Source organism: Engystomops pustulosus, chromosome 1 (assembly GCF_040894005.1).
Source record: "Engystomops pustulosus chromosome 1, aEngPut4.maternal, whole genome shotgun sequence".
Lineage (NCBI taxonomy): Eukaryota > Metazoa > Chordata > Amphibia > Anura > Leptodactylidae > Engystomops > Engystomops pustulosus.
The window spans coordinates 266,638,394-266,652,417 of record NC_092411.1 but is presented as its reverse complement, the minus strand read 5'-3'; the positions used below and the strand labels follow the sequence as shown (position 1 = coordinate 266,652,417).

The window sequence follows — 14,024 nt, the reverse complement described above, 5'->3', positions numbered from 1 at the left end:
GGATAACCACTGAGTCACCACTAAGCTAATGAGCTAACAAATGAGCCATAAGCTTAACCACTGAGCCACCAGGATAACCCACAAGCCACTGGACTAACAACTGAGCCACCGGGGAAACCACTAAGATACCGGGCTGACTGATGAACTATGGTTACCACTGTACATCCAGGTTAACCCCAAAGCCACCATATTAACCTCTGATCTACAGGGTAACCATTGAGCGCCAGACTAGCCACTGAACCACAAGGGCAACCACTAAGAAACAGTGTTAATTAATGAACCATGGTTACCACTGTACCTTAAGGTTAACCACTAAGGCACCATGGTAACCACTGAGCAACCAGGGTAACCACTGAGCCTCCAGGTTAACCACTAAGGCACCAGGGTAACCACTTACCCACCATGGTACCCACTGTGCCACTTTGCTGTTATTGGAAGATACATTATAAGAAGGATTGTGTCCAGTGTACATGTCATAGGTGCTGATCCTATCTTTTGCTTATAAGTAAATGTTCTGTAGGGTTCACATTGTATTACACATTCACTAGAATAAAGATCTGCCCTGCAGTACCTGACACAGCCTGTACACAGGAGCGGCGCTGTTTTCGGGGAAAAAAACTGTCGCATATCCTTTTGCACAGCTTTTTGTACTTACTAAATCAACTTCACAAGATTAAATTTAGTATTCAAAATATTAACTTATTAAAGTTTTACATGCTGAGCCAACAATGCAGGAAACCCGGGTCATCTCATGAGGACGCTCGCTCAACTTTTTCTTCGTCAAGATCAAAAACATCTTTACAAGGTCAATTGTAGGGGAAATGTTTCCCGTGTTCTCGCTATCAGAATTTCCACGTCTCATCCAGATCATCCGGACCTTACAATTAGTGACCTGGTATATCTCTTACCTTGAATCTTTCCGATACTCCTTCGCTGATACTGATTGTGAATTCCGCAATTTTCGGGGGGCGAAATTTCCCTTTCTTGTGATCACGTTCATACTCGGTCTTTGTTTTCACCACAACCTAAATACAGTGAATACAAACAGTTAATAAATCGATCTATAATAATAATACGTTGGGTTTTTTTTTGGTAAGGAAAAAATTTGCGCCCCCCACAGGCAAGAAAAGGTATAACAGTCCATATCCACAACATAAAAACTCAAAGCAGAATTTAATTTGGACCCATGTCCCAATCCTTACCGACGAGGTGCCAGTCTGTGTACCGGAACAAGAAAATGGAAGCTAGGCTGCAGTAAAGCAGTTTGCCCACTACATGGAGAAGGGAGCTGTTCTCCTGAGTTATTTCCATTGCTGATGGCTGACTGTTTTGTCTTTATATTATGATGATTAAAGGGGTTTTCCATGTAATGATGTTGATGACCTATCCTTGGTCCTCAATCACTATAATAAGCATAGATAACAGAGCTGGGAGAGCAGCCCCATACTCTGTATAGTGGCCAAGCTGTGTTACTACAGCTCAGATCTCCTATATTGATGACCTATACAATACAGAGGTGTAATTTTAAACTCTAGAATATGTAATGGGGCCTGTGCGTATCATGAGCCATTAATAATACTACTGTATGGCTAATCTCCTTTGTGATCCCTCATTTTTTTTAAGGGACAGTATTAACTTCTACTCTTTTACCCACAACATCTAAGCCCTTGGTACACCATTATTTATTAAAGGGATTATTCAGTACGAAAAAATTACATAGAGCGCCATACATACATTTGTGGCCGTATCTGATACTGCAACTCAGTCTTAGTCCTCGCGTGCTATAAGTGGACAGCGCCACCTAACGACACAATAAAACTGGGATATTTGACATCCGGATGTCATGTTCTTGTCTGGTGTAAATGGAAATATAATCCATTCCTGTTTTATCCCAATCACCAGGAAGAGGTTTTCCCTGCAGAAATCCAATGTTGTTTATCACGGAGCGATCATATTAAGTAAGAACCACTTATCCCAAGCTGACATCTCATAGAGCTCCGTAATCCTGCACACACCACTGCCAGGGGTGCATGTCATGTAGATGAGAATTATCACAAAGCTGCACTTTTCCACCACCCAGAAGTCGCCCCCCACTATCTATCACATGGAATATCGTATGGCGCGGCACGATTATTCCATAATTGATTTTTAGCTCGGCAGGAGGGTGATCGGAATGCATAATCCAGCACAAAGCTAAACTTCCCAATAATGTTCTGTATGCCCGATACTTTAAGGGGATTACTGCCGCTCAGTGTGGACAACAGGGGGGAATTCAATTGTTACTATTAAGCCATATAATATAATATTTATTTCTTGAGCAATTTTTACTCATTTCCTCTTTTCATTTTGTCAGTGTCAAGTAATTCCAGTGTGAAGTTACTTAGCTTAAATTATTTAAAGGGGTTTTCCAGTATAGTGGTCTAAGTCATCACTATACTCAGTATAATGTATAAGGTCATGGCTGCCCAATGATTTGGCTGCCCACTGGCATTGGCTGGTCTACAGACCCGGTTTGATTCAAGTCAATAGGAGTGGAAATACAGTATAAAGATCAGCCACTACACACAGAATGGAACTGTTATTCCGACTCAGTCTCTTGTGTACCCGCGGCAGCAAGAATCAGCTAATAAATGGAGGTCCTGAATGTTAGACCCCCCCCTCCGTATATTGATGACCTATACTATGATTCAGCCGGCTTATAATGACTATGGACAACAGCCTTATAATGATAGCGAGATGACTTTTCTGACTCAGTCCCAGTCTACACAGCAAAGCTGTAAAGTGAACTGCTGTAAAACAGGAAATGGCAGCCCATTGAGTGTCTTTCTATGGCCAATTTGTAGAAGGGGCGAAGGGATTAACCTTATATCAGTGGCGGCGAACCTTTTAGAGCCTGACTGCCCAAACTTAAACCAAAAGCCACTTATTTATTGCAAAGTGTCAGCACAGAAATTTAAGCAGTAATTTATTTCTCCTTGTTCTTTGACAACTTTCAGTCATTCAGTCTCCTAAAGACACCAACGCAGCTGAAAGGGGGAGGGCAAATTCACCTATCATTTTAGGAAGATTCTGTAGGAAGATTCTTTTAGTTCTGTCTGGTGAACTTCATGCTAGGGCGATGCCCCGGGTGCCCACAGAGAGGGCTCCAAGTGCCGCCTCTGGCACCAGTGCCATAGGTTCGCCACCAATGCCTTATATGAATGAAGATTATTAAGCTACACTGATGAATTCACAGTATCTGTATAATGTCTATTTATGTATGTGAGAGTGACTGTACAGATATGAGATACTTAACAGAGGAGGTATCAAAGTAGGTTCGCTATGTCCAGGAAAAGTCTGCAAGGCAAGAAAAAAACTGTGCTGGAAGGGGGCAAGAAAATCAAAGTCTAGGGTGAGGGGAACATTTGATGAAGAGGGCAGTGAGTATGAAAATGAATATGGACAGACATTTTGGTACCACGAGGGAGGTGGACCTCCTTTTGGGCTTTATTTTATGGATAATAATAGAGGAGGATTGTCATCAGCTCATGTCGTCAGGACTTTGAGGTCATTTGGGGCTCTCGAAAAAGTCAGTCTGGTATGGAAGCTGTTGAGGAGAAGTTGGCCTGTTCTCTTACCTTGGGGTGACTGTAGTCAGGGTCTGTTAGGGATCTGGGAACCTCCCCAGTTTAGTGGAACAGTAAGATAAGGTGAAACCTGACCTATGGTTGATGTGAGAATGTATCAAAGACCTGATGTATGATCACCATTATCCCGTATTGGGTGATTGTCCACTGGTCCTGATCATGGAGCAAAGGGTAGAAGATGGAAACCAAGAATCCTCAACAGACTGGTTGAAGCCTTGAGATGCAGAAGGCTGTGACCAGGAAATTAAACCATTATCAGCAGGGCCTGACGTCTGACATGTGATGGGGAGAGACCTATGTGAAGATACATTGTCCACAGAGAGGCCTATTCTACTGTTTTGTGTTCTTTTTCCGGCTTTCAGTTCCTGGGTCACATATAAACCTAACTTTGGTGGACCATGGGCGTGACCACCATGGGCCCTCTCTAGCCCAGTTTCAGAGGTGGTGCAGAGCACCACTTATGCATAGTTTAATCATACAATCTATGTGTAACTTATATGTATATTTTATCCGTTTCTAATTTCAGAATCCTAGTGAGGAGGTGGATCAATAAAGTCGTGTTCTGGATACTGTGTCCAATGTAAATTTCTGAGCGATACCACGTAGGTGTTGGCTGAGACACGACCATCTCATGTAGTCATTTGTCATATGTCAGTACTATACTGCGTTCTGTAGCAGGGTATTGATTTCTAATCACTATATATAAGGACCTGGTGGAGAGACGGATATTCTTCATTTCACTCAATTAGCTTCTTTCAGGTAAATTAGTCTTTAGCCAACAAAAGGCTCATTAATTACAGCAGAGGCAATTTACTACAGGACGGAGCCTCATATGGGTAGAGAAGGAATGGATGGAATGGATTTGTGTACTGCCGGCTATAAGGTCATCTGAAATAATGATACATGATACAATTAGGCACAGTTTTCAGACCCCATGTCTATGTCTAGTTCCACGATATTGTGCAGTATGTTATTGTTTCATGTTGTGTGTCGTTGTCTTGGTCCATAGACAAAGGTGGAGAGAGAAATTTACATCAGTGACCAAATCTCTATGTCTACACCAAGGCGGCCATTTTGAATTGCAAAAAAAGGATCCAAAGGCGTCCACAATTGCTCCAATGGTGGCACAAGAATTACAAAGTGGGAAAGCTTATATATTTATATGAAAATAGCATATGGGAATTATAAAGACTTCCAATCTACTAGAAGAGAGTAATGTTCTGAGTATGGTGCATCAAAAACTACAGCATGCACTCGTGAGCAGTATATAGACTCTTAAGCAGGCAGAAATACACTGGAAAATGGTCTAAGTCTAACTATCAGCAGCTCAGCCACATACTTGGAAATATCTATTAGTTCCACTTCATCTGATGAAACGGCTCTACCCCACGTTTATCCAGGAGTGCTGCTCATTGCGGCTCATTTACTTACAGGGTGACCAGAGTTCACTGAAAGTGCAATGTCCGCCTATAAAGCAGTGTGTGGCTATTCACTAAGATCGTGTGCCCGATATCCTGCATGTGTCGCTTCCCCGCTCAGGTCTGACAGAGTTCACCATCTTTTTTGTGGTGCCAGTAAGTGCTTAGGCTTGTGACTGAGTTTGAAAGTTAAATGCCACGCTCAGTCCAAATCAGTCGGATCGTCCGACGGCACACTACCAAATTTGTGCTGCATGAAAGCCAGTGCAGCTGCGGCAAAAAACTATCGAGTGCGACACAATCTCAGCACAGACACCTATTATACCTGTCCAAGCCATGCAATCCCCGAAAAAGGTGTTGTCCGACGGCACGCCCCCCGTTTTCTATCGCATGCATGCCGGCGCCGGTGCGCCGCAATCTGATCGCGTTCGCCAAAAACCCTGGGCAATTCGGCACAATAAGGAAATATTCAAGGAAACCGGACAGAATCGTGGTCCGCGGATCCTTAGTAAATCTCCTAAGACCCGTTTAGAAGGCAGGGGATAGCTGTAGCTAGTCATATTGGAAAAAGGGAAAAATAGTATTCCATAACAGCCAATACAGATTAGAGAATCACCAAAGATTTGCTGAATTTTATAAAAAGGTTAGTTTCCGGTCAAAATCTATTTTCCTTCCAATTGTCCTGGAAATTGGTATATAACCCCTAAAATACAGATATTTTTCTAAAAAGCTCCAACTTTTACTTTGGGATTTTAACAGATATTAATAATCTTTATTTGTATAGTGCCATTATACATTATACATTATACTTAGAGAACTATTCAAGATACAAGACATTGTAAATATACCATCATTTTCGACCCAGAGAGATGAGCCACACATTTGGACCTCATTTATCAAAATGTTCTATTTTTATACTTGTCTTTGTTGCCCATGGCGTCCAATCAGAGTTTAGCTTTAGCTCTGGGAAAATGAAAGCTGAGTTTTGGTTGGTTGCTATGCAACTGATTTTAATCAGTGGGGCCTGAATGTAAGGCTCATCACCCGGGTATTTACTGTAGATGATGGTCCCAAATGAAGAACATACCCAAAAAATGTTATACGAGCGTACACATTACAGTAAAATCTAATTAGTTGCCTACCATTTAATATATAGTGGATGCTGCATTTCAACATGTCCTAATGACCCAATCCCAGAGCTATTTGTAAGTGGCTTTTCCCCATATACATATTTATCAAGGGAGAATGTTTGGCCAACCTTACTGTTTGATATATATGGGGCTTTTGTAGATCCCGGTCCGTTTCTATATTGAGTGGTTTGCCATATTTGATATAATATAATATGCTATTGATATATAATATTAGATGCAGTGGCAGTAACAGCTTCCAGTTTCCAGTCATTGGACTGTACAATCAATGGACAATTTTCTGGTGTACAAGACATGAAAAACTTGCAATTTCTGGGGCACTGCCAGGAATTGTGACTTTTTATCCCCCTACACCACCATAACAACAATAAGAGTGTGTGAAGGGGCAGGGACAGTGGTAGCAGCCATAGCAGCTGTTATGGGGCCTGCATTGTCAGGGGGCCCTGAAATCCAAATTTACAGACCAAAGAATGGAAGATGTGCACTATTTTATACATATTATGCTGCACATTGTATAGCACAATATGTATATAACAGTATACATCTTCCACAGCATACAGCATGAATCGGTCATTAGCTTAGATAAGAAATGTCAGGGAAGAGAGAAAGGACTTCCGAATGACAGAACTAGGGATCTCTCATACCTGCTGTGGTCTTTACCCACGTGGTCCGCAGCTACCAGGACAGATCTGTGTGTAAATGTACACTCACCGGCCACTTTATTAGGTACACCTGTCCAACTGCTCGTTAACACTTAATTTCTAATCAGCCAATCACATAGCGGCAACTCAGTGCATTTAGGCATGTAGACATGGTCAAGACAATCTCCTGCAGTTCACACCGAGCATCAGTATGGGGAAGAAAGGTGATTTGAGTGCCTTTGAACGTGGCATGGTTGTTGGTGCCAGAAGGGCTGGTCTGAGTATTTCAGAAACTGCTGATCTACTGGGATTTTCACGCACAACCATCTCTAGGGTTTACAGAGAATGGTCCGAAAAAGAAAAAACATCCAGTGAGCGGCAGTTCTGTGGGCGGAAATGCCTTGTTGATGCTAGAGGTCAGAGGAGAATGGGCAGACTGGTTCGAGCTGATAGAAAGGCAACAGTGACTCAAATCGCCACCCGTTACAACCAAGGTAGGCAGAAGAGCATCTCTGAACGCACAGTACGTCGAACTTTGAGGCAGATGGGCTACAGCAGCAGAAGACCACACCGGGTGCCACTCCTTTCAGCTAAGAACAGGAAACTGAGGCTACAATTTGCACAAGCTCATCGAAATTGGACAGTAGAAGATTGGAAAAACGTTGCCTGGTCTGATGAGTCTCGATTTCTGCTGCGACATTCGGATGGTAGGGTCAGAATTTGGCGTCAACAACATGAAAGCATGGATCCATCCTGCCTTGTATCAACGGTTCAGGCTGGTGGTGGTGGTGTCATGGTGTGGGGAATATTTTCTTGGCACTCTTTGGGCCCCTTGGTACCAATTGAGCATCGTTGTAACGCCACAGCCTACCTGAGTATTGTTGCTGACCATGTCCATCCCTTTATGAGCACAATGTACCCAACATCTGATGGCTACTTTCAGCAGGATAATGCGCCATGTCATAAAGCTGGAATCATCTCAGACTGGTTTCTTGAACATGACAATGAGGTCACTGGACTCAAATGGCCTCCACAGTCACCAGATCTCAATCCAATAGAGCATCTTTGGGATGTGGTGGAATGGGAGATTCGCATCATGGATGTGCAGCCGACAAATCTGCGGCAACTGTGTGATGCCATCATGTCAATATGGACCAAAATCTCTGAGGAGCTTCCAGCACCTTGTTGAATCTATGCCACGAAGAATTGAGGCCGTTCTGAAGGCAAAAGGAGGTCCAACCCGTTACTAGCATGGTGTACCTAATAAAGTGGCCGGTGAGTGTATATATCAGTGTATAAATGTGTGAGTGTATAAATATTTTCGGAGGGGTAAAAGGGCCCTATTCAGAAGCCTGCTATGGGGCCCTGCCTCTCCTAGTTACGCCCCTGGGCAGGGAGAGGGCCCAGAAACATCCCAATGTGGAGCATATGCAGGTCATAGCAGAATTCTACACTAGACGGGGCCTGGCGTGGTATATGGGCCACAGGCCGGAGCCTCTTAGTATATCAGGCGTATTGTGCGCTGGCAGGGGGAGGATCAGGACTGCCGAATAACGCGGTACTGATAAATCCCCCCATTGACTACCGGAGGTAATTACTATGAGACTACCATCCAATAATCAGCAACCAATACGAGTCATTGCATACATGAAACCCGTTATCTCTAAGTAACATTTTGTGATAAAATACAGAAATCCATAAATATCATCCCGGCCATTTTTACAGCGATGACTCAGATGCAGCAGTGCTGAGTTTGTTGCTGCAGCAGAGCTGAGTTTTTCTATATCGAGATACCCTCAATGTAGTTTTACATGGGACTGCTGATAATCCTGCATTACCTCAGCCCTGTCACATCTGTATCTGCTCTGTATCTGTATATAGATGATCATCAATGAGACCACAGGCTGACATCACCAGCTTTATATATAAGGAAGTGACTCGGCCAATGCTGCATTCCAACTGCAACATCCCGGTGATTATGTATTATTAATATTATTATTATGGCGCAGCAGAGACACATACCAGCCAGGACTCATACACAACACGCTATTAAAGGGACACCAACCTCAACCTGCTAATGAAAATGCAGTGCTACAACACAAAATGCTAATAGCACTCACACATATCTATGTAATAGTTCCTGGAGGTGCGGGAGATATTCATGGGGGCAGGGATTTTACTGGCTGATAACAGGGAACAACAGAATGGATTCACATCTAAAGAAAATATATAAGAACATAAACGGATTCATTTCTCTATTAACCAAAATATCAATCTTGTACATAACCTGGGGACTGCCTGTATATATAAAATAGTAGTAATAATAAAGAATAAAAAATGTAATAATATATTAATAATAATGTATGGAAATATAAGTAATAAAACATATATAGCTATAAAATATAGTAACATAAATAGCACAGTATTAGGTCTATTATATTATAAATTAATCAATAATTATATATAAAGTAATAATAACAGTTACCTGGTCTAATTATTAATTTAGATTGTGTATTGTATAAATATGTATAATAGATTACATTAGAATATAATATGGTTTATAAACAATGAAGGAATACCATCTATACTATCTGTCCTCCCACAATTCCTTGCACTGCAGCTCTCCCTAATGTGGGTGAGATATAGTCATAAGCATCTACATATCAATAGGATGCCAGGGCTACAGTACACAATGACACACCAGCAAAAGAAGAAATGGAGGATGTAGCATTGCATATTAATGCAGATTTATGTCATTCAGGGTACGAGGAAAGCTAGGTATGAAGTCAATGCTGGTATTTATTTAAAAAAAGCTAATTTAAGATCCTAAAAATGACCTAAATGGTGAAGCTATGTGACATACTGAAATAAAGGTTATGTATACAGGTAATTTGTAATGGTTGTATTTGAATATTACAAAATTAAGCAAAATTGGAGGAGGCTCCCCCCCCCAAAAAAAAAAAAACCTGCCGGATGCCCATTGTCTACCAGCCCTTGTATAACATGGGCTGCACCTGCAGGTGCCCACCTTTGTGTGACCACCCCCCCTGTACCTACCTTGTCAGGGGGTGGGAACTGCAGCTGATTGACATCCAGAGGGGTCATCAATGGGATGGTATCAAATCCATCTTCGCAGATAGGAGGCTTTGTCCCCTTGTCGCTAAAATTATTGCCCAGCTTGACCATTCTGTCCAAGTACTCAGCGCACCCCTGCAAAGCCAAGGCAAAGCATCAAAGTCTCAGCAGTCAAAGGCGACACCAGAGGGATGGGGGGGGGGGCTACAAATTTCAGTAATGCTGAACAAAAGCAATAACAAAATCAGGAGAAGAAGAAGAAGGAGGGTGGGTGGCTTAGACAAATTCTAGGAGGAGGATGCTACCTCTCTGCTGCGCAAGAAGAGAATGAATCCCTCCCTGAGCCTCATCCCCATCAGACTGTTACCATATAATAACATATAATATATCTTCAGGATAAATCACATCTAATGGTCTGGGAGATATTTGGTATATAGGAAGAAGATGCTCCAGTCTACTCACCAGGGGAGGATGAGATGTGATACCTGCTGGTCCCCTTCTTCTTCTTCTTCTGTAGGGTGCGGGGGCTCCTCTAGGTTGGAGGGTCTTTGTGTGGAGATGGAGACAGGGTGCTGCTGGGCTTGACACTTACTGCTAGCTAGATTTGCATGGACCCATGGGTTTGCAGCTTAGAGGCTGCTGCTGAATCCAACACAAAGAAGCCCCCTGGAGGCCACCAACCACTCCTCCTTCCCTCCTCCTCCTGTCCCTCCCTTGTATCTGGTGCAAACCATCATCCGATCCCCAGCACCTTCTACCCAGGTTGTGCCTCAGCTCTGGATTTTTAATATGGTGTGATATATAATCCATCGCGGTTAACTCTTTCAGGGCTGCTCAGGTCAAGGACCAAAGGGGTTGTCTCCCTGCCAACTGCGGAGCTGTAGGAGGAGGTCAGGAGGAGATGTAGGTGTAGGCAAATGTATACATTCTTCTACTATATATAAACAAAATGCAAAAAAAAAATGAATGCACACTTGGTTATATTTTAGAACTGAGGCTGATATAAAATGACTCAGTCTACATGATGATACACTGTGAGCCCATAGCCCGTGTCATACAATAAAACATACAAATGAGGCCTGAGGTTCATTACATCCAATTGAGTTACAACTACAGAGATTCCTCTGTTACACTGAAATGTTTCCCATTGAGATAATATTGTAATACAGAATCTGGGAGAGATTTATCAGAAGTGTCTGAGTTTAGAACTGTTCTAATTGCTCATGGCAACCAATCAGAGCTCAGCTTTAATTTTCCCAAAGCAGTTTATAAAATGAAGGCTGAGCTACGATTGGTTGTCATGAGCAACTGGAACAATTTTGATCTCAGACACTTCTATATCTAATATATGTTTCCTCTATCTATCTCATATCTATCTATCTAGGTAAAGTTCAAGTCTGTACAGCACATAAGTCTCCTCAGAAGGAGGGGTGCAGCGCCCCCAAAGGTCCTAGCTTGGTCCTTGTGTAGATAAGTATTTGGAAGAAGTGGGTAGCACTCCAAGGTTCAAAGTCAACAAATGGTGATCACCATTATCTATCTCATATCTATCTATCTCATATCTATCTATCTATCTATTTATCTCTCTCTATCTATCTATCTATCTATCTATCTCTCTATCTATCTATCTCATATCTATCTATCTATCTATCTATCTATCTATCTCATATCTATCTAACTATCTCATATCTATCTATCTATCTATCTATCTATCTATCTATCTCCTATCTATCTATCTATCTATCTATTTATCTCTCTCTCTATCTATCTCTCTATCTATCTCATATCTATCTATCTATCTATCTATCTATCTCCTATCTATCTATCTATCTATCTATTTATCTCTCTCTCTATCTATCTCTCTATCTATCTCATATCTATCTATCTATCTATCTATCTATCTATCTATCTATCTATCTCCTATCTATCTATCTATCTATCTATCTATCTATCTATCTCCTATCTATCTATCTATCTCATATCTATCTATCTATCTCCTATCTATCTATCTCATATCTATCTATCTATCTATCTATCTATCTCATATCTATCTATCTATCTCATATCTATCTATCTATCTCTCTATCTATTTATCTCTCTCTCTATCTCTCTATCTATCTATCTATCTATCTATCTCATATCTATCTGTCTATCTATCTCATATTTATCTATCTATCTATCTCATATCTATCTATCTCTCTATCACATATCTATCTCTCTATCACATATCTATCTCTCTATCTCATATCTATCTATCTCTCTCATATCTATCTATCATCTATCTATTATCTATCTATTATCTAAATACCTACCTACCTATCTCATAACAACGTTTCGGCTCTATATGAGGCTTGAAAAAGGCTCACGTAGAGTAGAAACGTCGCTGTACATGTTATGAAATAAAGAGGATAACTAACTTTTTTCAATTGAATAATGTGGAGTGCTGCCTTATTTCCATTTTATATTATAGAGGAATGGAAAGTTTCGGGGCGAGCACAGCAAACTCTAATGTTGAATTCAGCTGTGGGGAAGAGTCAATGGATCCCTGTTCTCAAGATAAGTGCCGATCCCAGTGTGTATGTATGTATGTGTGTGTATATATGTATGTGTGTGTATATATGTATGTGTGTGTGTATATATGTATGTGTGTGTATATATGTATGTGTGTGTATATATGTATGTGTGTATATATGTATGTGTGTGTATATATGTATGTATGTGTGTGTATATATGTATGTGTGTATATATGTATGTATGTGTGTGTATATATGTATGTGTGTGTATATATGTATGTATGTGTGTGTATATATGTATGTGTGTGTATATATGTATGTATGTGTGTGTATATATGTTTGTGTGTGTATATATGTATGTGTGTGTATATATGTATGTGTGTGTATATATGTATGTATGTGTGTGTATATGTATGTGTGTGTGTGTTTATGTATGTCCGCTAAAGGAATCTGGAATGCTGCACTGACAATCACCAAATTTTGCAGCTGCCGCTCCAAATAATTATGCCCAGGAACTGTAGTGCTATCACTGCTATTGATATGGGGCTGATTCTGAATATGATGTTACCCTAAAGAGTTAATTCCTATTAGTTCCGACAGTGTCTCGTGCTCTGGGTTTGTTCACACTGATGCCTTTCACCCTCAGGTATTGTAATATTCTGGATGGTGAGAATAGTGTAGTTTGCTCTGCAAACAGTAATAGAAACCGGGGACATATAATCATGAGATCCGTCATGGTTCTTGATGCAGAGTGAACAGAACCTTGGTGATTTAAATTAAAATTATTGCAACTATTATTTGTAAAAAGATACATTTGTGTCTCATTCTATGTATCCAGTTATATTCTGCCGTCAGCAGTACAGACAAGTTAGAAAAAGTGGCACTGGCAGTGTTTCACCAGCACCCATCCTCCACCATGCGGAGATCACATGGGTGACTAATGTTGTAGCAGCGATACACAGCAACAAATCCCATATGTACCAACAAACAGATGCTGTGTGTCCTTATAGGTGTGAACAGTAATGGTGACAATGCTATGTTGTGTAATGACTGCAACCCATAGGAAAGAGTCACACAGGTGCAATGATGACACAACATGATACAACTCCAAAAGCGGATATTCCTATACTATGGCCAATGGCACACACGAATGATGTAAGCAATACTGTATACGAAATATTAATTCTCAAGATTGTCAACATCATCCAAACAATAAAAAATTATGAAAAATCTCAAAATGTGTCCAAGGGTCAAGACTAAAAAACAAAAATAAACATACTTCTGCCATTGCTGTGTCATTTCAGTATGTGAGCCTAGAGAGTATGAGCAACTTACGTATGTTTGGTGTGCAAAGGCGTCTACAAGTAAGTCTGACCATACAAAGCTACAGAGACTGTTAGGTATTGTCCCTAGAGATCTGTGTAATCAAGCCTTTATATATGTTGTTGAATAAAATTGAATAATATTCCAGGATTGTAGCTGGACTTGTTGAACTAGGGGAGGGTCCTTACACTGCTCTGCTGTAAAATCTCTGCACTGAATTGCCCCAGAACTTCTCCATTCTGAAGGACTTCTGTTCTATTAAGCCAGAAACCTCCTACAG

At 41.1% G+C, this 14,024-nt stretch overlaps 1 protein-coding gene across 1 annotated transcript in view; it reads right to left on the bottom strand.

Moving 5' to 3' along the window:
* Positions 1-10,603, bottom strand: part of NSG1 (neuronal vesicle trafficking associated 1) — a 53,351-nt gene extending 42,748 nt beyond the window's left edge. Inside the window, exons 1-3 of the mRNA XM_072126093.1 lie at positions 10,371-10,603; positions 9,891-10,043; positions 909-1,025 (exon numbers count right to left, since the gene is read on the bottom strand). Coding sequence (XP_071982194.1) covers positions 909-1,025; positions 9,891-10,019 — 246 coding nt within the window. The 5' untranslated portion in view covers positions 10,020-10,043; positions 10,371-10,603. The remainder of the gene's footprint in view (positions 1-908; positions 1,026-9,890; positions 10,044-10,370) is intronic.
* Positions 10,604-14,024: the final 3,421 nt, after the last annotated feature.